Consider the following 24,885-nt stretch of genomic DNA (forward strand, 5'->3'; position numbering starts at 1 on the left):
CTACTTGTCTTTCACCATCTAGTACATGAGGAAATAATTTTCCTTGCAATGGGGGGCCCAATTTAACTAAGATGCTCACTTCTCTTCCAAATCCACAAGAATTTCAATTTGATAATTGTCTGTGTATTTGCATCCTGTTTTGTGTAGTCACGGTGGTACATATCAACAGAATCAGTGGAACTAATGTTCTCTGGTAGCAATATGGAACACCTGATTTTTGCTGCCGATGCAACAATTTCATGAAGTGTTGGTTGTATTATTTCACTGTTTTAACTGTTTCCTTACTTTTGGAAATGGTGTGTATGCAAAATGTGACTGACATTTTCATTCTGCGGAAGTAATTTTGCAGTTGGATTTAACTTTACAAGGCTACCATCATAATCCAATTTTCATCTTAATCTTCAATGCTTTTATGAATCACAATGCATGTTTGTCTAGCACAGACTGAATGGCAAAACTAGCATAGCCCATGGATTAGATTAATAATGCAAATATTAGATTTTATTTTGATTCACTTTGTTGCGATGCTGTTTGTAGATGATATATTACTGGGAAGGTACTTTGCAAGAATATGAAAGCGCTGAAGGCTCAACTGGAGGGATGTGAGTTTCAGCCCAAACCATAATTTACATTAAAACATATTTGTCCTTAGTGGGAGAAGCTTTATTCCCTTTAAGTGAAGAGACTAGTCATTTGACAAAAAGCATAGGGCACAGAATAATGGACAAGGTAAGGCAGTGATTACTCAGAAGGAGAGGCAGCAGATAAGGCTTAAGGAAGGGGGATACAAACAGGAGCAGGAGCATATTACTAACAGTTAACCAGTGACACAAAATGCTTGAAGTAGCTTTTCCAATGGATGAGTGGTTTAATTTGGGGCGGCACAGTGGCGCAGTGGTTAGCACCGCAGCCTCACAGCTCCAGGGACCCGGGTTCGATTCTGGGTACTGTCTGTGTGGAGTTTGCAAGTTCTCCCTGTGCCTGCGTGGGTTTTCTCCGGGTGCTCCGGTTTCCTCCCACAAGCCAAAAGACTTGCAGGTTGATAGGTAAATTGGCCATTATAAATTGTCACTAGTATAGGTAGGTGGTAGGGAAATATAGGGACAGGTGGGGATGTTTGGTAGGAATATGGGATTAGTGTAGGATTAGTATAAATGGGTGGTTGATGTTCGGCACAGACTCGGTGGGCCGAAGGGCCTGTTTCAGTGCTGTATCTCTAATCTAATCTAATCTAATCTAATTCCTGGTACAATTGAATTCAGCCAGCATATACGGAAGGGGGAGGGGGGGGGGCTGGAAATGGTCAGGGTTCCCACTTTTGCATGCTGTTATGACTGATGGAATTGCATATGTGTGGATGTTGAGTGAGGGCAGGATTGGATGGGCTTGGCTGCAAAGGCCCCCATAGTCCTCATTCACTGTACAAACTCACACATGATGTATATCTGCTCGAATTAAAGAACTGCCTATTTTTCAGAAGAGGGGTAAAAGCAGAAAACTGGAAGAGAAAAAATACTCAAAATAGTTTATTGGGTTGTGGAAGATGGGGCTGACTACCATTCAGATAAAATATCTGAATTGTAATGTCCCATAAAAAATTACCTATTCAGTTATTGCTGAACTACTGCCTGATGAAAGGAGCAGTTCTCACAGGTAATAAACTCAGGTGACATTCCTTCTATACTAACTTTATTTGCAGAGCCTGAAATATCGATTACTGTCTCTGTAAAGAATGGTATAAAGACAGCTGATATTTTGGCAAACAGGATTAGTAATAGTGAGTATTATAGAGATTACAACTTTTAAAAACATATTTCATCATCTCACTTGTGAGAAATCTAACAATCTCTTTAGTAGAGGTCTCACACCTATGCAGGAACTTAACACTATAATCCTGTATTTTACTGTAATACTGCACTATACGGGGTTGCTATATAATTGTTGATCATATTTTTTGCAAATATGCTTTAATCGACCATTTCAGTTCTTTAAATTATTTTATCTCAAAATATGATTTTGTTTCATTTCCAGAAATTCTTTATGATTTGTGTTAAAAGTCATGATAATAGAACTTGCAGGACTAAAAAGATTAATCAAGAAATAAAACAGCTGTTTACTATTAAGATATTTGATTTGTTAGCTTTGTTGGGAAAGGATTCTACTTGTAAGTTGGTCACACTTTTAATATAATTTATGAATATGCAGTATTTTAATGTTTATAATTTTCCATTTTTCCACTATATATTTCCCTTAAGGCCATCTGCCTCTCTGAACACTACTTCAGTTGGAAAAATGGGGCAGATAGGCCTCAGACCTTTCCACAACAAACTAAGTCAAGTCTTTTTTTGGTCACAATCACAAAGGCAGGCACCGATGATGAAACTCAGCATCGCCTCTAGTGTGCCAGCGCAGCCTTCGGTCGTCTGAAGAAAAGTGTTTGACGACAAAGACCTCAAACCTGGCACCAAGCTCATGGTCTACAGGGCTGCAGTGTTACCTGCCCTCCTGTATGTGTTGAAAACATGGACACTGTACAGCAGACATCCGTGGAAAGATATCACCAGCGGTGCCTCCACAAGATCCTGCAAATTCAGTGGTAGGACAGGCGCTCCAATATCAGTGTCCTTTCTCAGGCCAACATCCACAGTATCAAGACACTGGTCATGGTTAGACAGCTACGCTGGGAGGGCCACATAGTCCGCATGCCTGACACAAGACTCCCAAAACAAGCTTTCTACTCCGAGCTCCGTCACAGCACGAGGCTACCAGGAGGGCAGAAGAAACACTACAAGGATGTCCTTAAAGCCTTCCTGAAAAAATGTGACATTTCCATTGAATCATGGAAATCTCTTGCCCGAGACTGCCCAAAATGGAGAAGAAGCATCCGCGAAGGTGCCAGCCAGTTTGAACAATGTTGACTTGCCCAGGCAGCGACCAAGTGCAAACAGTGGAAGAAGCATTCGGAAATTCGAGCTTCCCATTCACTCGCCTCACCAAACACCACCTGCCCCACCTGTGGCAGAGTGTGCGGATCCAGAATTGGACTATCCAGTCACATAAGGATCCACAACCCTGGAGTGAAAGGAAGTCATCCTCGTTCCCGAGGGACTGCCCAAGAAGAAAAGTCAAGTCTGCTCTGAGTTCTGACAACAGGAAGTGTGTTTGCTGCAAGGTGGTGACGAACTTATCTCATGCAAAGCTGGAGGATTATCTAGATGATAATGAATTGTACAGCTGTTCAGTGTAAAAACAGAAAATGCTGGAAATACAAATACATCTATGAAGAGAGAAATAGAGTTAATCTTTCATCATCGACCTGAAACTTTAACTCTACTTCTTTCTCCACAGATGCTGTCTGTCCCGCTGAGGATTTCCAGCATTTCTGCTTTTACTTTAGAAATCCATCATCTTCAGTATTTTGCTTTTGTATTAGCTGTGCAGTGGGCATGGTATTGTTAGCTTAACAGATGTATGTGGTTAAATCTTAAAGAAATGTATTTGTATATCACTAGTTAATGATCTTTCCACCCTACTTAAGACTTTCAAAGTAACAAGGCAATAATAAAGGCAATTCACAGCAATGCAAAGATTATTGAGGCCGTGGTGAGAGGTTATTCCAATGGCATCACTTTGTTCATCAACAAATTAATATTGCATGGATGTTATTTCAAAGGCTCACGAAGATAGTAATCCATTATTGAGGCCAATAAAGCAGATGGTTCAAACTGTATGCAGATACCCATTCTTGCCTTTACGCATTATATCTACTTTAGTGTTGAACAGTAATGAATTGTTTTATAATCAATTCCATCTTCTTTCCATTACCAAACTTCAATGTTCTCAAATCTGTGGAGAGAACTAATTTTCCAGAATTTTAATCATTCAAAAAAGAATGCTGATTTTGTTAAATGAAGTGACTCATGATCATTGAAGCAAAAATTCAATGTATTTTGTGAATATAGGTAGATTTTAATAAATTACATCCCTTTTTCTCTGTTTAAGTATGCTTCTCAGAAAGAATGGACTGTTTGCAAACACAAAAAAAGAGTAAGAAACTACCTCCTCCAAAAAGCAAACAAAATTGCTTCCAGCAGTCCTCATTTATGCACTCTTCTAAATCTCACCTTTAATGCACAAATGTCAGTTCTCTTCAAACAACTTGCATATTTTAAGTCTTCTGTTAATACTTTTAACCAGTAGAAGTATTCCAAGTTTACAGATTATTTAGTGAAAAAAGTCCAATTATTTCAATTAATATGAATATAATAGACCTTGGTCTGCTATAAATATCCATATACAAGCATGATTCTTTAAACATATCTAATAATGCTCTAAGTAAAGACATCTATAGGTGCCTACAACTATTTTCTACATTTTAATTTATAAGCCTTGCATGCAACAAAGGAAAGCAGAACTGAGATTTAATGTGCATAAAATAGGCATTAGAATTTTAAAGAGGCAGATTAACACATTAATCCAGGCTTTGGTATGCAATTTTCATACTCTGCTGCCATTAAAAACTTCACAGTGTGAAACTCTTAATGAAGCTAATTGCAGGGTTTTATTTTTACTTAGTTAAGTGATAATGGGCAATATAAAAACTTTATTTCTGATTATTATTCAGAGGCATACAAGTGAATGGTAGGCTAAAAATACTTTATTAAAAATTAAACATCTATCTTGCATACATATGTAGAAAAAAAGTTCAAAAATGCAAATGATGAAGATCATTCAATCACACAGTTATTAATTATTAACAAAGCCCTGTGCAAGGGTGGATGTTCAACTGTATTAAATAAAAGGCAGAAAACCAAATTCCTTGGAATGAACTCAGAACATGGAAAACAGAAAATGGAAATGAAGAAAATCAAATAACCATTGCAAATTTTAATTATGGTGCACACAAATGGAAATAAATTCATTTTAGTGTCTTTCAAGAAAACACGTTATTCATATTGAAGCATCTAGTCCTGCGTGGTTTTCCAGTTGTCTTTATTTGTTTTCCTCATATACTGAAAGCAATGCCTCCAATGCCTCCACCGTAACTTTTAATTTCCCAATCACCAATGTGCTGTCCTGTGAATCAAAAACTGAAAAGAAAAGAAAATGTCATGTCCGAAAGGATTCATTGCAGGTTGTGTTGAGAACAAGATGATTCAGACAGTTTATTTAATGATCTTGAGTTGTTTTAAACGACCCAATGCAAGACTTGTGCGCGCACACACACACAAAAACTCAAATACATTTTTAATATCTATCTACATATTTTGTTAGGTAAGTTATTTTGGTGCTCACTCATATGGAGGTAGCCAACAACAGGTAATCTATCACTTTTTGTACCCTATGTCAGCATGAGGCATATCAGGCCAAGCACAGCAAAACCAAATACAAAATAAAGATGTCTCTGCTCTCCCTCCAAACAATGTTTATTAACCCCAAACTTGGATAGAGACCCTCTATTGCATAAATATGCTCTCCTGCAACTTCCTAAAATACTTAGGCACTCTGAAAGGAAATAAACTACATATTAAATAGAAATGACAAGTGGCAAAAGAATATAAGGCAAAATTTTCCAAAACCCCATGCCACCAGTGTTAAAAGTATTATTTATCCATTTCGCTTCACCTTCTTATCGTTCTGTTTTTACTTCTCTCTACTGTTTGTTTCTGTAACCATAGTTAGCAAGGGGTACCAACATTGGGACTCTAAAAGTGGGTGAAAGGGGAAAAAAAATGCACTTATAGGGCTGGATCTAGTGAGGTGGTTTGAAACAGGAATGGAGGTACGGAGGGACCGGAGAATAGCATTGGACACGTCCACCCGGAAATTCGATGTCATGATGTTGGTTCTGGATTTAGTTAGTGGCAGGAAAGCACCAAGGCGGCGTTGCCACCCTGACACCGGGAGTACAATTTAAATTGTAGAACAGTTAGTTTTAATACATTAGCATGTAATTGATGCAATTCAATGTGGGGGGGTTTGGAATTAAGTGGGTGACGGGCAGCCCTAATGCCCTTGAATCCCAGGCCGTTGAACGCTGGCAGCAACGAGGCAAGGCCTCAGTGCCGCGATGGGTAGGCAGTCATGACCAACTCTGCATAGGGGAAGAGGGGATAGTGGAGGCCATTGTTAGCCTATAGTGCTGTGCGCTCTGCAAGCAGTGGGGGGGGGGGTGGGGGGGTCGGGTTCTCAGGTGGCAACAGCAGGGGAATTGGTCTCGGCTGGTCTGCACTGCGGAGTTCATTCTTGGCTGGTTTGTACGGGCGGGGCTTGTTCTCAGGTGAGATGGTTGGGTGGGCAAACTGCCAGGTGAGAGGGTCAGTTGGCCATAACATAGGGTGAGAGGCTTGGCTATCGGCAAGGGTGGGCACTGAGGGTCATTAGCGAGACAGCAGAGAGGATTAGCAAAGGGCAGTGCTCTGGAGGCCTACTGATCACCTGGCATGGGTCTCTTATACCCTGTATTTTTGGACCCCCATGGCATGATGCAGTGCCTCTGCCGGAGGGAGGGCCAGGAGGCAGCTGCACCTGCCCTTGAAGCTCCACGGTAAGAGCAACAGCAGCTGGCCATGCCAAGAAGGGCCCACCTGTGCCACAAAGTGTACCGGACTTTACTCAGCTATCTCCAAATGTCAGAGCACCATTGTCAGCGAAAACTGCGACTCTCCAGGGAGTTCGTCACCGACTTATGTGCCGGCGAGTTGCGACCTATAGGATTCGGTGGTCACCCTATGCCCATGGCCTTGAAAATCAACGTGGCACTGAATTTTTACGCGTCTGGATCATTCCAAGAATCCACAGGGGACATGTGTGGGGTCTCAGAGGCAGCAGCCCACTGCTGCATCAAAGAGGTGACCAATGCCCAGTTCAAGAGGGCCGGTGACTAGGTGCACTCCCGGACTGACCCTGATATTCAGGCAGAGTAGGCTCTCAGATTTGGGGCCATCGCTGGCTTCCCCCACCTACAGTATGTGATAGGATGCATGCATGTGGCCATCAAGGCTCCAATGGACCAGCCAGCTACATTCTATGGTTCTATTTTCACGCAGCAATTGGTTAGGATCTGGAATGCACTGCCTGAGAGTGTGGTGGAGGCAGGTTCAATCGAGACATTCAAGAAGGAATTGGATTATTATCGGAAAAGGAAGAATTTGCAGAGCTACGGGGAGAAGGCTGGGGAGTGGATGAATTGCTCCTTTGCACAGCTAGCATGGACACGATGGGCCGAATGGCCTGTCTTGGTGCTGTAACAATTCCATTCTATGATTCATCAACAAGAAGGATTTCCATTCCTTCTATGACTATTGAAAGCTTTTTCTGCAGGTCTGTGCCTGCTTCCTGGGAAGCAGCCATGATGCCTACATACGTCAACAGTCCCAGGTGCCACAGCTTTGCTGCCCCACCCCCCCCCACTCACCTTCAGAGATGGATTCTTCGGGACAAGGGCTACCCATTGACGACATGGTTGCTAACCTCTTCTGCAATCTCCATCCAGGTTTGCTTGGTCAGGCGGGAGGACCTCTTCGTGCCATTGCTGGGAAAGAGGACCTCCTGCCTTTCCTTTGCAGCCTGGAAGAGAATCCCGAGACAGGCATCGTTAAACTGTGGGGCCACCTTGTATCTTGCCTCTGCCATCCTGCGGCATCCTTCACCAGGGAGTGTGGGGGTGGGGGGGTGCGGGCGGTATCCAGGAGTTACTCCAACAATGGCTTCAGCAGAGACCAGGAAACTGCAGATGAGTATAAATCATCTGCAATGCAAGCAGGGCCGGAAGGGCTTTAAATATGGCACCAACACCTGCTCTGGAGTCATCCGACACCATATTTGGCGCCTCAAATCCCACTCCTGTGATGTGATTGTCCAGGCCCCATGCCTCCATTATTATAATTCGCCACCTGCTGCGTGATTGCGGTGGGCTGGACACACACGCGACTAGCAGGTATGGCATCCACTTACGGGTCCGCTGTCAGAACCTACAACGAGCTCACTAAATGCAGCCCATATAGTGTCTTTCATGATCTCAGGACATTCCAAAGCACTTGACAGCCAATGAGGTACCTTTTTGAGTTGTAGTCTCTGTTGTAATGTAGGAAACATGGCAGCCAATTTGTACGCAGCAAGGTCTCACAAACAGCAATGAGATAAATGACCACATAATCTGTTTTAGACTGAGGAATAAATGTTGGCCCAGGTCACCAGGAGAATAGAGAAAGATATTTGCAAAAGCACAGAGCTGCAGCAGAGCTGGCTGAATAACTAAACAAAGTGAGGTGCTCAACAGAGTGAAGACAGGAATTTGGTGAGAGTGGGAATTAGGTGCAGAGGGGGAAGGTGCTCAGTAATGTAAACCAAATGACAACAGAAAATAGTATATATATATATATATAAATAATTAATCATTAATTCATTAGATGTAAGGGGATAAAGTTGAAATGAGCTAAATAGAAGATATCAACATTAAAGGGATCTGAATTGCATTAAATAAAAACCTGGTATACATAAATGATGAACAGGGATTAAGGGGATACTAAAACAAATAAACAAGAAACAAGACTAATCAATTCCAAATTAATCTGAAATCAAGCTAAATCTATTGACTAAATATAATGCATATCTCAATTAATTCTATTATAACCAGAATTAACTTAGTACAAATAAATTAATAAAAAACCTGAAACGGTATTGCAGATTGTGCATTGGGACTGTACTGTGTGGGAGTCTGTGGACAGTGAGACTGTCCTGGATTGCCATATCTGCAGGAAATGTCTCTAACTTGAGACACTCCAGTTCTGAGTCATTGAACTGGAGTGTGAGTTAGAGACACTCCAATACACAAAGGAGGAGAGGAATTTCTGGATCATTTTCTCGAGACTGCATTCACAACTCAGGGAAAAACACAGGTGCAGGAAGTGGAGAGTGTGATTATCAGTCACCAGGGTAGGGGAACTGAGGAGAAATAGAGGAGCTGGTTCCGTATACACCGATCTTCAACAGGTACAATATACTTCATACCTGTAAGGTTAAGCAGAAAGACTGGGAGGACAGCCACAATACTGACCTAGGCACCATGGAGCAGAGGGCAAAGGGGGGAGGAGCAGAATAGAAATGCAGTGATTATAGAGGATTCAATAATTAGGATATATGGCATCCTCTGAAGTCACAATCGAGAGTCTCGAAGAGTGTGATGCCTACCTTGTGCCAGAGTAAGGGATATCTCATTTTGGCTGGAAAGGAGTTTGGATAGAGAGGAGAAAGATCCAATTGACATGGTCCATGTCAGGACCAATGACATAGGGAAGAACTGGGAGGAGGTCTTGTTAAGGGAGCATCAGGAGTTAGGAGCTAAATTAAAAAGCAGGACCTCAGAGATGGTAATCTCAGGATTATTACCCGAGCTGTGTGCTAATTGCATTAGGGGCAAACAAATCAAGAAGGTGAACATGTGGCTAAAGAATTGGTGTAGGATGGAGGGGTTCCATTTCATGGGACAGTGGCATTAATACTAGAACAGGAGGGAGCAGTACCAATGGGACACTTAAATCGGGCTGAGACCCAGATCTTAGTGCAAAGAATAAACAGACTGGGAAAATGGACTTCCAATTAACAAATGGAGGAAGGAGAGGTGTGGGGGGAGGTCTCAGTCAGAAACAAAGCTAATGTTTCAGGTTGATGACATTTCACCAGTTCTGAAATATTAGATTTGTTTCTCTCTCCACAGATGCTGCAAGACCTGCTAAAATTTCCAGCATTTTCTGTTTTTATTTTAGATTTCTAGCATCTGCAGTATTTTGCTTCTGTATAAGTGGCAGACTGTATTAATTCAGAGATTTGAGAAGCTTTTAGCAAAAGCAAAGTTGCTGTAATGGAAGAGTTTAATTTTCATATAGATAGGGAAAAGCAGAGTAGATCAAGTCAGAAAGGTAGTGAATTTCCTCAATGCATTCAAGATAGTTTTCTGGAGTAATATGTTTTAGAACCAACAACAGGGCAAGCCATACTAGATTTAGTAATGAAAATGAGCCAGACTTAGTTTATACTCTAACCATAAGGGAACAATAATCTAGCAGTGATCATAATAAGTTCTAATTCATTGTTAGGTTTGAAAAGGAGAAATGTAACACAGTTATTATAAGTCTAGATTTTGTTAAGGCTCATTATAACAGGATGAGACAGAGACCAACGTCAGCAAACTGATCAAAACAGTTATCGGGTAAAACTATAGATGAACAGTGGGAGGTGTTCTAAAAATATTTGAGCTTAATCTAGGACCAAAATATATCCCTAAGGGACAAGAGTTCTACTTACCAGCAAAGCACCCACGCTCGACGAATGAGGCGAGATATAACATAAAACTAAACGAAGGAGCATAGCACAATGCAAAGAATTGACCCACAGGTCTGGGAGAGATATGAAGAAAAGCAAAAGGAAACAATAGTAAGAGCTGCAAAAAGGAATACAAAAAGAAACTTGCAAGGGATAAAGATTAACAGAAAAAGGCCAGAATTTTGTGCCCCATAACAGGAGCAGGAGTGGGCTGGTGGTCTTAGGGGCGTAACAGTGAGTGGGAGGCTAGGGTTGCCGTTCCTGATGCCTTCCCACCCCTGCTGCAATTTTACCAGGGGCGGCGTCAGCGAGAAACGGCCCTCCTGCCCCAGGTCAATCAAGGCCTGTAAGTGGCCCATTAACTGCCACTGATACTTTACCAGCGGCTGGCGGGTGCCTTAGGCTAGGTAAATCCTGGCTGCCTCCTTGTGGGCTTTTGTTGGGGGGGGGGGGTGTCTCGTGATCAGGCATCCTGTGTCCCACGGAGAGCCCCTCCGAAGACCCAACAGCCCCCTCCTTCCAACCGACAACCCTCCCTTGCCAGGCTTTTAAAGGAAGTGGGTGAGGAAATTGCTGATGCTTTAGCTATAATCTCCCAAAGCTCTCTCGCTTCAGGAATTGTTCCTTAGAAAGGAAAACTGCAAATGTAACTAGTATTTAAGAAAGGTGAGAGAGAGAGGAACCTGCCAATTATAGCTACTAATCCAACATCTGTTGTGAGGAAGTTATTGGAATCTATAATTATGGTTAGAGTGACTGAGCACTTAAGAGAAATTTGAGCTGATTAGAGAGAGCCAACATGTATTTGTTAAAGGTAGGTCATGTTTAATGAAGCTAATTGAATTTTTTGAGGAATTAACTAAAGTAGTAGACAGAGGAATGTCTATGGATTAGTTTATATGGACTTCCAGAAAGCATTCAATAAGGTTCCATAGAAGAGACTTTTAGCAAAAAGTAAAACTGAGGGAATTGAAGTGAAATTATTGAACTGGTTAGGTGGTAGAAGACAGAGAATAGGGATAATAGGTATGTACTCAGATTGGAAGGAACTGATTAGTGACCCACAGGGATTTGTGCCAGGACCTCAAATTATTCACTGTATTTATTAATGACACAGCAACACAATAGAGAGCCATATACCCATGTTTGCCAATGATGCAAAGATTGGAGGCATAGTAAATAGTGTAGATGGCACAGAAAATTACAGAGACATTAATAGATTAAGTGTGTGGGCAAAACTGCGGCAGATAGCTTTCAACACGGATAAGTATGAACTGATCTTTTTTGGACTAAAAACAGATAGATGTGAGTATTATTTAAATGGTGAAAAGCTAGGAGCAGTAGGGGTCCAAAGAGATTTAGGGGTCCATGTGCACAGATCATTAAATTGTAGTCAGCAACAAAAAGTAATCAAAAAGGTTCATGAAATGTTAGGCTTTCTATCTCGAGAACTAGAATATAAAGGTGAGGAGGTTTTTCTACAACTACACAAAGCCTTAGTAAGACCATATCTGGAATACTGCATGGAGTTCCGGGCACCACACTTTAGTAAGGATAGATTGGCTTTGGAAGGAGTGTAGCGCAGATTCACCAGAATACTACCTGGACTTGAAAGGTTAAATTATGAGGAAAGATTACATAAACTAGACTTGTATTCCCTAAAATATAGAGGTTAAAGGTGATTTGACTGAGTTTTTTAGGATTTTGAAAGGAATTGATAGAGAGAAACTTTTTCAGCTGGTGGAGAAGTCTAAGACAAGGAGACACAACTTTAAAATCAGAGCATGGCCATTCAGAAGAGAAGCTAGGGTTGTAGAACTGTGGACTTTTCTCCCACAAAAAGCTGTAGATGCTAGCTCAATTAATAATTTAAAATCTTGGATCAATAGATATTTGCTAGCCAAGAGTATTAAAGGAGATGGGGCCAAGGCAGGTGGATGGAGTTGGGATACAGATCAGCCATGATCTCACTGAATGGCAGAATAGGCTCTAGGGGATGAAGGTCCTTATTTTTCTTTGAAATAGCACCATGAGATCTTTTATGTCCTCCTGAGATGGCAGCTGGGGTCTTGGTTTAAAGTCTCATCAGAAAAACAGCACCTCCAACAGTGCAGCACTCCCTCAGTGCTGCATTGAAGAGTCAACCTAGATTATGGGACTTAAGTCCTTGGAGCCAAAGTCTTTTGTCTCAAAAGCAAGACTGTGCCATAGCCGAAGCACTGGGACTCTAGCAGATTTGAGGTATAATTGAGATTTAGGTAGGCTACAAGCTGCGCAGCGACTCAGGTAAGTTTGCAAGTTAGAGCAGCAACATTAATGGCTGCTATGTATGAGCTCGGTGGGGAAGGATGCTGTAGATGGTGCCATATAGGGGCAAAAGGGCTGGAAAGTGTTTGACAATCTCCTTGTTGCATGCATCCCTTAGATTGTTGGAAAAGGGGAATCGGGGTACTGACATACTCCAGCTCAGCAGTCTCGTGCAAAAGCTTTGAAATGCTGTTTTGGGGTTGCTTCAAGATCAGCTATCCAATCCCCAACTGTGACACTCCACCCCTGTTTGAAGCAGAGAGCCACACTAAATGAGATGTGCCTTCAGAATGATCACCTTTGAAACAGCCGCTGGCAGAAAGCACTGAACTGTTGGTGAGAAATGATAGAGATATCACAGCACTTCTTGCTCTCTCAATGGGCGTGCAGCAGGCTCACATTTACCTCCCAGCAATGTCGAATTCCACCACTGTCTCAGCAATTCAGTATACTGCTGGTTCCAAGTGGAGAGAAGAGCATCGCTGCCAGGAATTGAAGGTGAACGCATGCCTGCCATGCTCTGGCTGAGAGTGTTGATCAGCTCTTGTTGCTGATGGGTTACACAGAGGAGATTGAATATCACTGATAATAACAACAAAATATTGCAGCCTCAAATGATAAAAACACCATTGTCACAAATCTTCATCGAAATAATACAAAGTTCCATATTCTGGAGAGATCTGTAATTCTTTTCACAAATATGCTTGTGTGTCTTAGCAATGGGTGGGAAAGGAAAAACCAACCTCTTGATTTTTGGCCCAAGTACTTGAGACCCCATAGCTACATGAGGAATCCTTATGAAAAATCATTTTACTACTGTACAATTCATACTTTCATGCTTTTAGTCTAATAAATGTGGCAGTGACTTATACATAGTGCAACTCACAGAGATTTAGCCAAAATAAAAGCCATTAACAAAAAGGCACAGACTCAATCATGGCTGTGATGTAAACACCACACTATGCTGTATATGTTGTATGATATTGCCCTCTGACTTATTGCTGGCTGAGTAGATGTGTAGACAAGTCTAACATGGAGAATGCAAATTGATGTTTACCTGATGCATACACTCCCTTTGGAAACAAGTATGTGCATTACAATTATGACTTCAGAACAAGAAAACACATTTATTCAAAGCATATCTTACCATGCAACACTTAGACTTCTATCCTTGAAATAAAATGATTCCTGGGACCAACAAAGACGCAGAAAACTAACATTTATTAATAAACACAGAACTGAGATCTGAATTTGCCTGCACAGCATGCTCTGAGTACAACTATAAACTGGTGGAAAAATAATATAAAATACATATTTTAACATCTTTTGCGCTGAAATACATTTCTCCACTGCTTCTGGATCATATGGTGACCTCCACCTTCACTGCTATTTATTTTTTCCCTGCAACCTAATCTATACACCTCCTGGATCTTCATTCCCAGCAATGCATCCTCTGATACTCTACTGTGAAAAGAGAATTTGGATTGCACTAGCCTGTCACATTTGTCTCTGAATTTGGACAACAACTTGCCAATGCTCCATGCCGACTCCATCCTACCTATGTCAACTTTGTCCCACCACAGAACCTTTGACTTTAATTCTGGACTCCTTCCAATTGTCCCTTCTCTATCCCTGTTTCCGACCAATATATATGTAGCCTAATGATTGAGACATAACCAGGCCAATGTAACTTGAATTTTCCCTATATCCATTCGTGTGTTTTTTGGCTGCTGCTCTGGACATTCTCTCCTGTTGTCATGACTCCTTACATTTCTCCCCTCTCGGGCTCTCTGCCCTCCCAAATCTCTACCCCCAACCCTACAACACTCTTCAATCTTCCTACTCTCCTGTTGCCATCCAGGCTTGACTTCCTCTTAGATAAATCTACATTCAGCTTGGCCTCTCTTGGCATCCTCTGAAGGGTCCACTGAGGTACTCGTTGCTGCCTCCTTATGAGCAACAACCCCAACTGCCCTATCCTACTCTCCCTCTTGCCAATCTCCTCCCTTCCTACTTACTCCTCCCAGGGCTGACCTTGTGAACTCTATCAGTAGATCAATTATCACCGCCCCTCTCTGTATCTGTCTCTAGAATATTGGTTCATTTGTGGTCAAAGCTCTTGCCATCCATGAGCTCATTGTGGATGACTGCATCGAGATCATGCATTGACGGAAACCTGGCCGAGAGGTGATGGCACCTCCCCTAAATGAAGCCTTCCCAACTGGCTATACCTTCCACCACTTGTCCTGCTCAGACTATCATGGTGACAGAGTGGCTCTTCTCATTAAATCACACCTTGATCTGTCCCCCTATTCCTCTGGCACTTTCTCCTCCTCTGAGCATCTTACCTTGTTCCATCCCGGTTGCCTTTCATTTAAAAATCCTTGTTCTCTACCACCCACCCATGTACCATAAAAAAATTTTCACTGAGGTAACATCACTGTTTTCCTCCCTCAGCTTGTGCAGCAAGTGACTTCTCATCCTTGGTGGTTTCAACCTCAATCTCAAATCATCATGCTTTCTCTCCTCTGAGTTCACTGCCCTGTCTCTCCCTCCATATAAACTCCCCTACCCATATTCACAACCACCTTCTTGACCTTGCCATTTTATGTGATCTTGCTACTCCCACTGCTAATCATAGGGAGGCAAATCTGCTCACTTCCTTGTATCACTCTCCACCCACACCCGCTCCCAACCCTACTTTCCTTTGTGTTCACTCCTGAAAATTTTCTCCCAATTCACTTGCAGCTGTACTTTCAAAATCCCAACTGTCTAGCCTTTGGCCCTCCTTTCACCATACGGGCTGAATTTTACCGATCCCCTGACGTCATGGTGGTGGTGGTGGGGGGGGGGGGGCGGAATGCCTCCTGGAGAGGCCCACCACGATACCCGATGGCAAGAAGGTCCCGCCCCATATTACTGGCAGCGGCAAGGCCTCGTGGTGACCCGCCCCACCCCCATTGCTCAGCAACAGAACTGCCATTTTAATATGTTAATTAAAGTTAATGAATGCATTAATTACTTACCTTATCCCACCGGTCATCCTGCTCCGATATTGCAGTTCGTGGCCGGCACTCTCGCGCCATCCGATCTCCAACCAGTGATGTGAGGCGGAACACTGGTGGGGAGGGGGGAGCAGGTAAGTTCCTCAGTGCGGGATGGAGGGAGTGTAGTCAAACTAATTTCATTGGTCTACTGGGTTGTGAGAAAGGATAAATATTAAAGTTTGTGAACTTTGTGGGTGGGGGGGGGAGGAAGGCCAGGTGCTCAAGTTAAGTATTTTGGGCCTTCATCTCCACTCCCTTAAATCTAAAGGACGCAGACTTGAGCAGATATGGTAGATAACTGGTTTAGCCATTCACTGCCAGATCTGGCTGAACCACATAAAGCACTGTCGAGACCTGCTCTCCTCTGCCAAAACAGTTCACTATTTCAAGATCATCCAGGAATTAAAAGATAACCCCTTGCTTCTTTTCTCTACTACAAACCACCTTCTTAAACCCCATTCCCTGGTCACTTAGCTTAAGATCATCTGATCAGATGCCTCTGCCTTCCTTCCCCTAGACCACTGGGCCAAACTTCCTCTAAGGTTCCTCCTGCCCTAACCCTGGACACACATTTTTCTCTAGTTTCTCGCCTAATGCCCTCTCCCAATTTATCTTGTCCATGAGACCCACTTCCTACTCCCTCGATCCTATTCCCACTAAACTGCTGACCACCCAACTTCCCTTCCTGGCTCCCATGTTAGCTGATATGGTTAACGGTTCTCTCTCCACAGGTACAGTCCCTCTCTCCTTCAATTCCGCCATCATCACCCTTTCTTCAAAAAGCCAACTCTTGACCCCACCATCCTTGCAAACTACTGCCCCATCTCCAACCTCCCTTTTCTGCCCCTTGGTGACACCTTCCGAAAACGTGCTGCCAGTTTCCACATGTACGCTGACGATACTCAGCTCTTTCCTACCACCATACTCTCCTGACCCCTTCTAAACTGTCTAACTGCCTGTCTGACATCCAGTACTGGATGAGCAGAAATTTCCTCCAACTAAACATTGGGAAGACTGAAGCCATTATTTTCGGTCCTCGCCACAAACTCTGTTCCCTGGCAACTAAGGCTGAACCTAACTGTTCACAACCTAGGTGTCACCGATATGAGTTTCCGACCACAACTTTGTGCCATCACTAAGACTGTCTATTTTCAACTCCATAACATCGCCCAATTCCAACCTGTCTCAGCTCATCTGCCTTTGAAACCCTTGTCCAGGCCTTTGTTACCTCTAAGACTTGACACTTCTAATGCACTCCTAGCTGGCCTCTCATGTTCTATTTCTCCATGATGTCATCAAAACCTCTGCCGCCCATGTTCAAATAAGCATCAAGTCCCATTCACCCATCAACCCTGTGCTCGCTGACCTACACTGGCTCTCAGTTACGCACGCTTCGATTTTAAAATTCTCAAATCCTTTTCAAATCTTTCCATGGCCTTACTTCTCCCCATCTCTGTAAATTCCTTCAGTTCTACAACCCTCCGAGATATCTGCCCTCCTCCAAATTTGGTCTCCTGAGCATCCCTGATTTTAATTACTCCACCATTGGCCGTTGTGCCTTTAGCTGCCAAGATCCTAAACTCTGGAATTCCCTCACTAGACCACTGTGACTATTTTCCTCTTTCCTCCTTTAAGACACTCCTTAAATCCTACTTCTTTGGTTATCTGTCTTAATATCTTCTCACTGGCTCAGTGTCAAATTATGTTTGACAATGCTCTTCCGAAGTGCTTTGGGATGTTTTACTACATTAAGTGTGCTATATAAATACAAGTTGTTGTTCTTCTTCTTGTTATAAAGTTGCATCCAGTCTTGGATGAGCTGCAATTTCCTCTAGTCAAACACTGGGATGAATGAAGCAATCAGCTTTGGCACATGCTACAAACTCTGTACCCAGGCCACTTCTTTCCATACTCCTCCTTGGCAATTGTCTCAGGTTGAACCAGACTGTTCACAACCTCAGTGCCCTATTTGACCCGGAGCTGACACCATATGCTCTCCATCACAAAGACCATCTACTTCCATCTCACCAACATCATCTGTCGCCGCCTCTGTCTCACCCCATCTGCTGCTAAAACCCTCTTGCATACCTTTGCCAACTCCAAACTTGACTTGTCCAATGCTTACCTGGCTGCCCTCCCCATTTATCACCCTTTGTAAACTACAAATCATCCAAACCTCTGGTGCCCATACGTTGTCCTACACCAAGTCTCACTCACCCACTGTTCCTGTCCTTAGTGACATACATTGACTCCAGGTCCCAAATGCATCAGATTTAAACTCCTCATCCCTCTGCTAAAGCCTTTTCCCCTCCCTATCTCTACAACCTCAAATAGTCCCTACAACCAACCACCCCTCCTGAACTTTCCATTCCTCTTACCCTTGGCTCTTGTGCATTTTCTGCTTTCTTCACCCAACCATCGCTGGCCACGCCTTTAACCATCTGCCCCCAGCTCTGGAATTCTGTCCTCAAACCTATGCACCACCATCTCCTCGTTTAAGTCAGTCCACAAAACCCAGCTCTTTAACCAAGCTTTGAGCCAGCCATCCTAATATTTCCTTCTTTGTCTTGGAATCCATGTTCATTTGATTATGCTTCTGTAAAGCACCTTTGGATGTTTTTCTTCATTAAAGAGTACTATGTAAATCTAACCATGTCAAATACCGCCCTATAAGCCTTCTTCAAATCATCAGTAAAGTGATGCAAGGAGTCACAATAGTGCCATCAAGAGGCACCAACTTATCTATAACTTGCTAACCAGCTCACATTTCATGTTCTTCCAAAACCCTTCAGTCTGTTCATAACTCATCTGATAAGGAACCAGGCAATGATAGCATATATCAAGACTTTGGGGAGGTGGTGGCGTAGTGGTATTGTCACTAGACTAGTAACCCAGAGACCCAGGTATTGCTCTGGGGGCATGGGTTCGAATCCCACCACAGCAGAATTTGAATTCAATTAAATTTGGAATTTAAAGCTAGTCTAATGATGGCTATGAAACCATTGTCGATTGTTGTAAAAACCCATCAGGTTCACTAATGTCCTTTAGGGAAGGAAATCTGCTGTCCTTACCTGGTCTGGCCTACATGTGACTCCAGATCCACAGCAATGTGGTTGACTCTTACATGCACTTGAAATGGCCTAGCAAGCCACTCAGTTCAAGGGCAATTAGGGATGGGCAATAAATGCTGGCCTGGCCTGCGATGCCCACATCCCATGAATGAATTAAAAAAAATATCCAGCTTAGGTTGACAAACATCAGGTAACTTTCGCTCCACATACATATCAGATAATGATTGACTCCAACAAAAGAAATCCTAAATAAAAACAGAAAATTTGGGGAGAGAGAAACAGATTTAACATTTCAGGTCGATGACCTTCCATCAGAAAAGTTAGAGATGTAACAGGTTTAAAGCAAATGAAAGGAGGGAGTATGGGAAAAAGAACAAAAGGGAAGGTCTGTGATACGGTAGAAGGTAGGAGAGATTAAATAATAAAAGAGTTGATGGTGTAAGGCCAAAGGGAGTGGTAATGAGTCAGATAAAGAAACAAAAGCTGTGTTTAGAGGAGGTATGAATATCAGAATCATGAAGAGATGCCATCCAAAAACAAGACAGGAAACCAAAACCAGCAAAGAGAAAGGAAAGAAAATGTGGGCAGAGGTGACGGTCTGAAATTGTTGAACTCAATGTTGAGTCCAGAAGTCTAAAAAATGATGAGGTGTCGCTCATCAAGCTTACGCTGAGCTTCATTGGAACACTGTAGGCATCCAGGGGCAGAGAGGTTAGAGCCAGAGCAAGTGGAGAATTAAAATGACAAGTAACTCGAAGCTCAGTGTCAGGCTTGCGGGCTGAATGGAGGTGTTCCGTAAAACAGTCACCCAATCTGCGTTTGGTCTCCCCAAAATAGAGACCCCAACGTGAGCAGCAAATTAAAAGAAGTACACGTAAATCCTGTTTCACCTGGAGTGTTTGGGGCTTTGGACAGTGAGAAGGGAGGAGGTAAAAGGGCAGATGTTGCATCTCCTACACTAGCATGGAAAGTTGCTGTGAGAAGGGAAGAGGGTGTTGGAGGAGTGGACAAGCATATCGCGGAGGAAACTGTCTCTTCGAAATGCTGAAATGGGAGGGGAACAGAAGATGTGTTTGGTCGTGGCATCATGCTGGAGGTGGCAGAAATGACGGAAGATGACTCATTGAATATGGAGGCTGGTGGGGTGGAAAGTGAGGACAAAGAGAACCCTATCATGGTTCTAAGAGGGAGGGAAAGGGTGAGAGCAGGTCCATGAATGGAATGGACATGGCTGAGGGCCCTGTCAATTACATTGGGGGAGAATCCTCAAATGAGGAAAAAGGAAGACATATCAGAAGCACTAGTATGGAAGATTGCATCGTCAGCAGATGCGATGGAGACAGAAAAATGGGGAGAATGGAATGGAGTCCTTACAGGAAGCAGGATGTGAGGAAGTGTAGTCAAGGTAGCTATGCGAGTCAGTGGTCTTACAGTGAATATTAGTGGATAGCCTATCCCCAGAAATGGAGACAGAGCAGTTGAAGAAGGGAAGAGTCAGAGATGGACCATGTGAAGGCGAGAGAAAGGTGGAAATTGGAAGCAAAGTTGCTGAAATTTTCCAGTTCAGGACGAGAGCAAGAAACAACATTGATACAGTCAACATTGCACTGGAAAAACTAGTAATGGAGAGGGCCTCCATGGAAACAAAGAATATTTCACGTATTCTACAAAATGGCAGGCATAGCTAGGACTCCAACAGCAGCAACTTTTATATGGAGGAAGTGAGTGGAGTTAAAGAACAAGTTCATCCAGGTGAAGGAGGGCAGTGGTGGATGGGAATTATTTAGGCCTCCATGGGCCTCCATGGACGTCCTATCTCTCTACACCTCACCAGGATGGTTTGAGGGCTCTCTGCTTCTTCCTTGAAGGGACCATCACTGTGGGCCAGAGGAGGTGGTGAGTATTTTCAGCATAAAATACGTGTTCACTTTTTCCTCAGTTAAAAAAAAATCCTTTCTCCTGGTAGAAGAAATCCTATCTTTTTACAGGTCCTGGAGATCAGTCATGTCAGCTCTCAAAGCTGCTTATGGGCTGCTCAACTCATGGTCGAGCTAGGGTCTCTCAGTAGATCCATATAATTTGCACAAACCAGCATTCTTCTTGTTTCTAGATTCTGATCTGGAGGTGCCTTTAATATGGTTAGAAGTATACTTCTGGGGACAGATTTTAACTTTCACCGCCAAGCCGAAAACTGACAATAGCAAATCAGCCACTCATTATACACTCCACCCAAATATCTTTTCCATTACCTTGAATGAAAAGGAAAATCGAGCGTGGTGTGTAATGAGAAGCTGCTCCACTGCCTCCAGTTTTACGTCTGATGGTGGAAGTCAAAATCTGCCCATGGTGTCAGAAAACACGGAATCCTTGCCTGAACATGAATTTCCCCAGCACCCAAAACCTGATTGAACTGATTGTGGTTTTGTGCCATATGTAACAAGGGCCATGGATATTGCCATTCCCAGATAAACACTTCTAAACCACCAGATCTGAGGCATGACAGTGGCTGAATGCTTTGCTTAAGATTTGCTTAGGATTTGCCGCCAGTCATATATGCACACTTGATCATTGACAGATGGTGCAGCCACATCCTATATGAAGTTTACTTTACTGTCTGCTACTGTGACCTATCTTATGAGCCATCCCTTGAGCATAAGGCATATAAGGCCACCTCATCATGGCTGAAACATGACATTGAAGCACCACCAGGCAACCCAGAGAAGCTGGTGATACTTCCTCGAGTAAATGATCTGGTAAGATTTGTCTGTACTGTACTGCTAAGTTTTCAGGATCTCCAGGCTGAAACTCACTCAGTTCTGCTTGGCTTGTGCTACCATGCACTATATGAAAAGCCTTGTATCGTGTGCTCTTTGCATGTTTCTCCTGTGTTTGGAATGAAAAGAGTAGGTCCTGTGCCTGTGGAAGGACCGACCACCAGACTATGTTGAATACTATAAGCAGCCATTGCAATTGTTTGGATTAATTTTGAATAGGATGGGGTCTTTCATCCAACACCAGACTTCTCCCTATTTGGCAAATTTTTCATAATTCCATCCTTGTTAACCTCCATCGATGTAGCATTGCAGCAAAAAGTAGACTGAATTAATATGTTTTACACTGTAAGGAGATCTACAAACAAAGAAAAAGTCAACAGTGTACATTCACCAGGAGAAATGAGAGATCTTGGGGCTCTTTCCAGTGCAGCAGAGAAGGAAATTTAATGGAGATTTTCAAAATTTAGAACGAAAAGGAAAAGACAATTTCCTACAGTTAGGAAATGAGGGAAGAGGGGTCATCAAGTTAAAATCGTCACTAAGGAGTGAGATTAGAGGTTTGGAGAAATTTCTTTACCCAGGGCTTTGTTGGACATGGACTACCATGGGAATTGACCATTGCATCTTTCAGGAGAAAATTGGATAAATAATTGAAGCAGTGGAAAATAGAGGGCTATGGGTATAGAGTAGATTAGTAAGATTAGTTTTAGATTTCCCGAACAAAGAGCAGGCACAGAGAATATGGGTTGAATGCCCTCCTTATGTGCTGAAAACTTTGCTGTTTTTATGGGAAACCCACATGGGGTATGGTAGTATAGTGGTTATGATATTGGACTAGTATTCCTGAACTAATAATTCCTTGGGAGTTCAAGACCCACGGTGGCAGTTTGAGAATTTTAATTCAGGTTTAAAAAAATCTGGAAATAATAAACAAAAACTGGTATCAGTAAAATTCACCATGAAAATGATAAATAGTCAAAAAATGCTAACTGGTTCATTAAGTTACTTTAGAGAAGTAAATCTGATGCATGGTCTTATATGTAACTTCAGTCCCATACCAGTGCCGTTGACTTTTAACTGCCCTCTGGACGGACAGAAAGTCATTCAGTTGTACCAAACAAGAAGGTAAGCACCACCTTCTCAAGGCAACTACAGATGGGCAGTAAATACAGGTATCACAGCAATGCCTGCATCCTGAGAGTGAATTTAAAAAAACCTTGTAAAAAATGTTTACAAATTCACTCCCGCACCATACTGAGACAATCTCTCTCTGTTTTTATAACCCCGACTGTTTTATTCCCTCTTAAAAGAAGCAGGCCCTAATTCAAAGAAATGAAGCATCCTTTTCTACATAGCGTTCTGAATTCTGGAGCCACAAATGCAGTAGATTTCATTGCAGAATTGGTACAGGAAAGCCAGTCTTAACAAGAGAAAGAAATTATTATAGTGAGCTAATGCTTCAATCACTATGAAGCACAGAAGGCGTGTGTGGTATTCACCTTCATCGTTTTTTGCACACTACTGTAATGGAAGCAGAAATGCTAGTGTATGCAAGTACATGCCATGCAGAAATTTAAAAAAAACACATCTTTACCCTATCTGCCTTAAGCTTTTCACACAGTTAATGTAGAAACACAGAAATACACTCAGAATATATGTGGATATTTCCAAATGCATGCTGTATAAACAGTACTTCAAAAATATAACAGATAGTTTGATTTTTTTTAATTAAATGAGCATGGGTACTGATAAGCTGCTGAGAAGGAAACTTTTCAAATATAGAAAGCCGTTGCATTATTAGTCTTGATGTACTATGAGTTTGTAAAGTGCAGTCCCACTGGGTATAATGCTTCAATGGAACAAGCAACTGGTTGAATGTTTTCCAAGAATCATTCCTTGGTTAATAGAAGACAATATTGCAAATATATTTTCAATTTTTACATTTAGCTTACCTACTTGAAAATCTTCCCCGAATAAGTGTCTCCCTGTCACCCTCCCTCAGCTAATGAATCAGTGCTCCTCCATGATGAACACCAGTTTGAAGAAGCACTGAGAGTAGCAAGGACTCAGAATGTACTCTGGGCGGGGGATTTCAATGTCCACCACCAAGAGTGGCTCGGTAGCACTACTACTGACTGAGCTGGCAGTGTCCTGAAGGACATATCTGCCAGACTAGGCCTGCGGTTAGAGAACCAACAAGAGGGAAAAACCTACTTGGCCTCGTCCTCACCAACCTACCTGCTGCAGATGCATCTGTCCATGACAGTATTGGTAGCAGTGACCACTGCACAGTCCTTATGGAAACAAAGTCCCATCTTCACATTAAGGACATGCTCCATCATGTTGTGTGGCACTACCACTGTGATAAATGGGATAGATCTAGCATCTCAAAACTGGGCATCCACGAGGCGCTGTGGGCCATCAGCAGCAGCAGCAACAGAATTGTATTTAACCACAATCTGTAACCTTATGGCTCAGCATATCACTCATTCTACTCTTACCATCAAGCCAAGGGACCACCCCTGGTTCAATGAGGAGTGTAGAAGAACATGCCAGGAGCAGCACCAGGCATACCTAAAAATGAGGTGCCAACCTGGTGAAGCTGCAACACAGGACCACACGTATGCTAAACAGTGCAAGCAGCATGCTATAGACAGAGCTGAACAATCCCATAACCAATGGAGGCCAAGTAAGTTTTTCCCTCTTGTTGGTTCTCTCACCGCAGGCCTAGTCTGGCTTGTAGTCCTGCCACATCCAGTCACAAATGGTGGTGGACAATTAAACAACTAACCAGAGGAAGAGGCTCCACAAATATCCCCATCCTCAATGACGGGGGAGCCCAGCACGTGAATGCAAAAGACACGACTGAAGCATTAACAACCATCTTCAGCCATGACTGCCAAGTGGATAATCCATTATGGCCTCCTGAGGCCCCCAGCAAAAGAGATGCGAGTCTTCAGCCAATGCAATTCACTCCATGTTGTATCAAGAAACAGCTGAGTGTTCTGAACTCAGCAAAGACTAATATATTCGATGTAGTGCTGAAGACTTGTGCTCCAGAACTAGCCACACCCCTAGCCAAGTTGTTCCAGTACAGCTACAATACTGGCATCTACCCAACAATGTGGAAAGTGGCCCAGGCATGACTTGTCCATCAACAGCAGGACAAATCCAATTCAGCCAATCAGCACCTCATCGGTCTACTCTGGAATCAGAAAAATGATGGAAGACGTTGTCAACAGTGCTATCAAACGGCACTTACTCAACAATAACTGCTCGATGGTCAGTTTGGTTTCCACCAGGACCACTCTGGTCCAGGTCTCATTACAGCCTTGTTTCAAACATGGACAAAGAGCTGAGTTC

General features: G+C 42.8%; 1 protein-coding gene across 4 annotated transcripts in view; it reads right to left on the minus strand.

The window, feature by feature from the left end:
• Nucleotides 1-4,133: 4,133 nt before the first annotated feature.
• Nucleotides 4,134-24,885, minus strand: part of rpgrip1l (RPGRIP1 like) — a 263,930-nt gene continuing 243,178 nt past the window's right edge. For 3 of the 4 annotated variants that reach the window (XM_068049460.1, XM_068049459.1, XM_068049461.1), the window contains one exon: nucleotides 4,134-5,090. In XM_068049460.1, the coding sequence (XP_067905561.1) occupies nucleotides 4,993-5,090 (98 nt within the window). In that variant the 3' untranslated portion in view covers nucleotides 4,134-4,992. The remainder of the gene's footprint in view (nucleotides 5,091-24,885) is intronic. The other variant, XM_068049458.1, reaches the window with a different exon arrangement.

The sequence above is a fragment of the Heterodontus francisci genome, chromosome 17, assembly GCF_036365525.1.
Source record: "Heterodontus francisci isolate sHetFra1 chromosome 17, sHetFra1.hap1, whole genome shotgun sequence".
In the NCBI taxonomy this organism is placed as follows: domain Eukaryota; kingdom Metazoa; phylum Chordata; class Chondrichthyes; order Heterodontiformes; family Heterodontidae; genus Heterodontus; species Heterodontus francisci.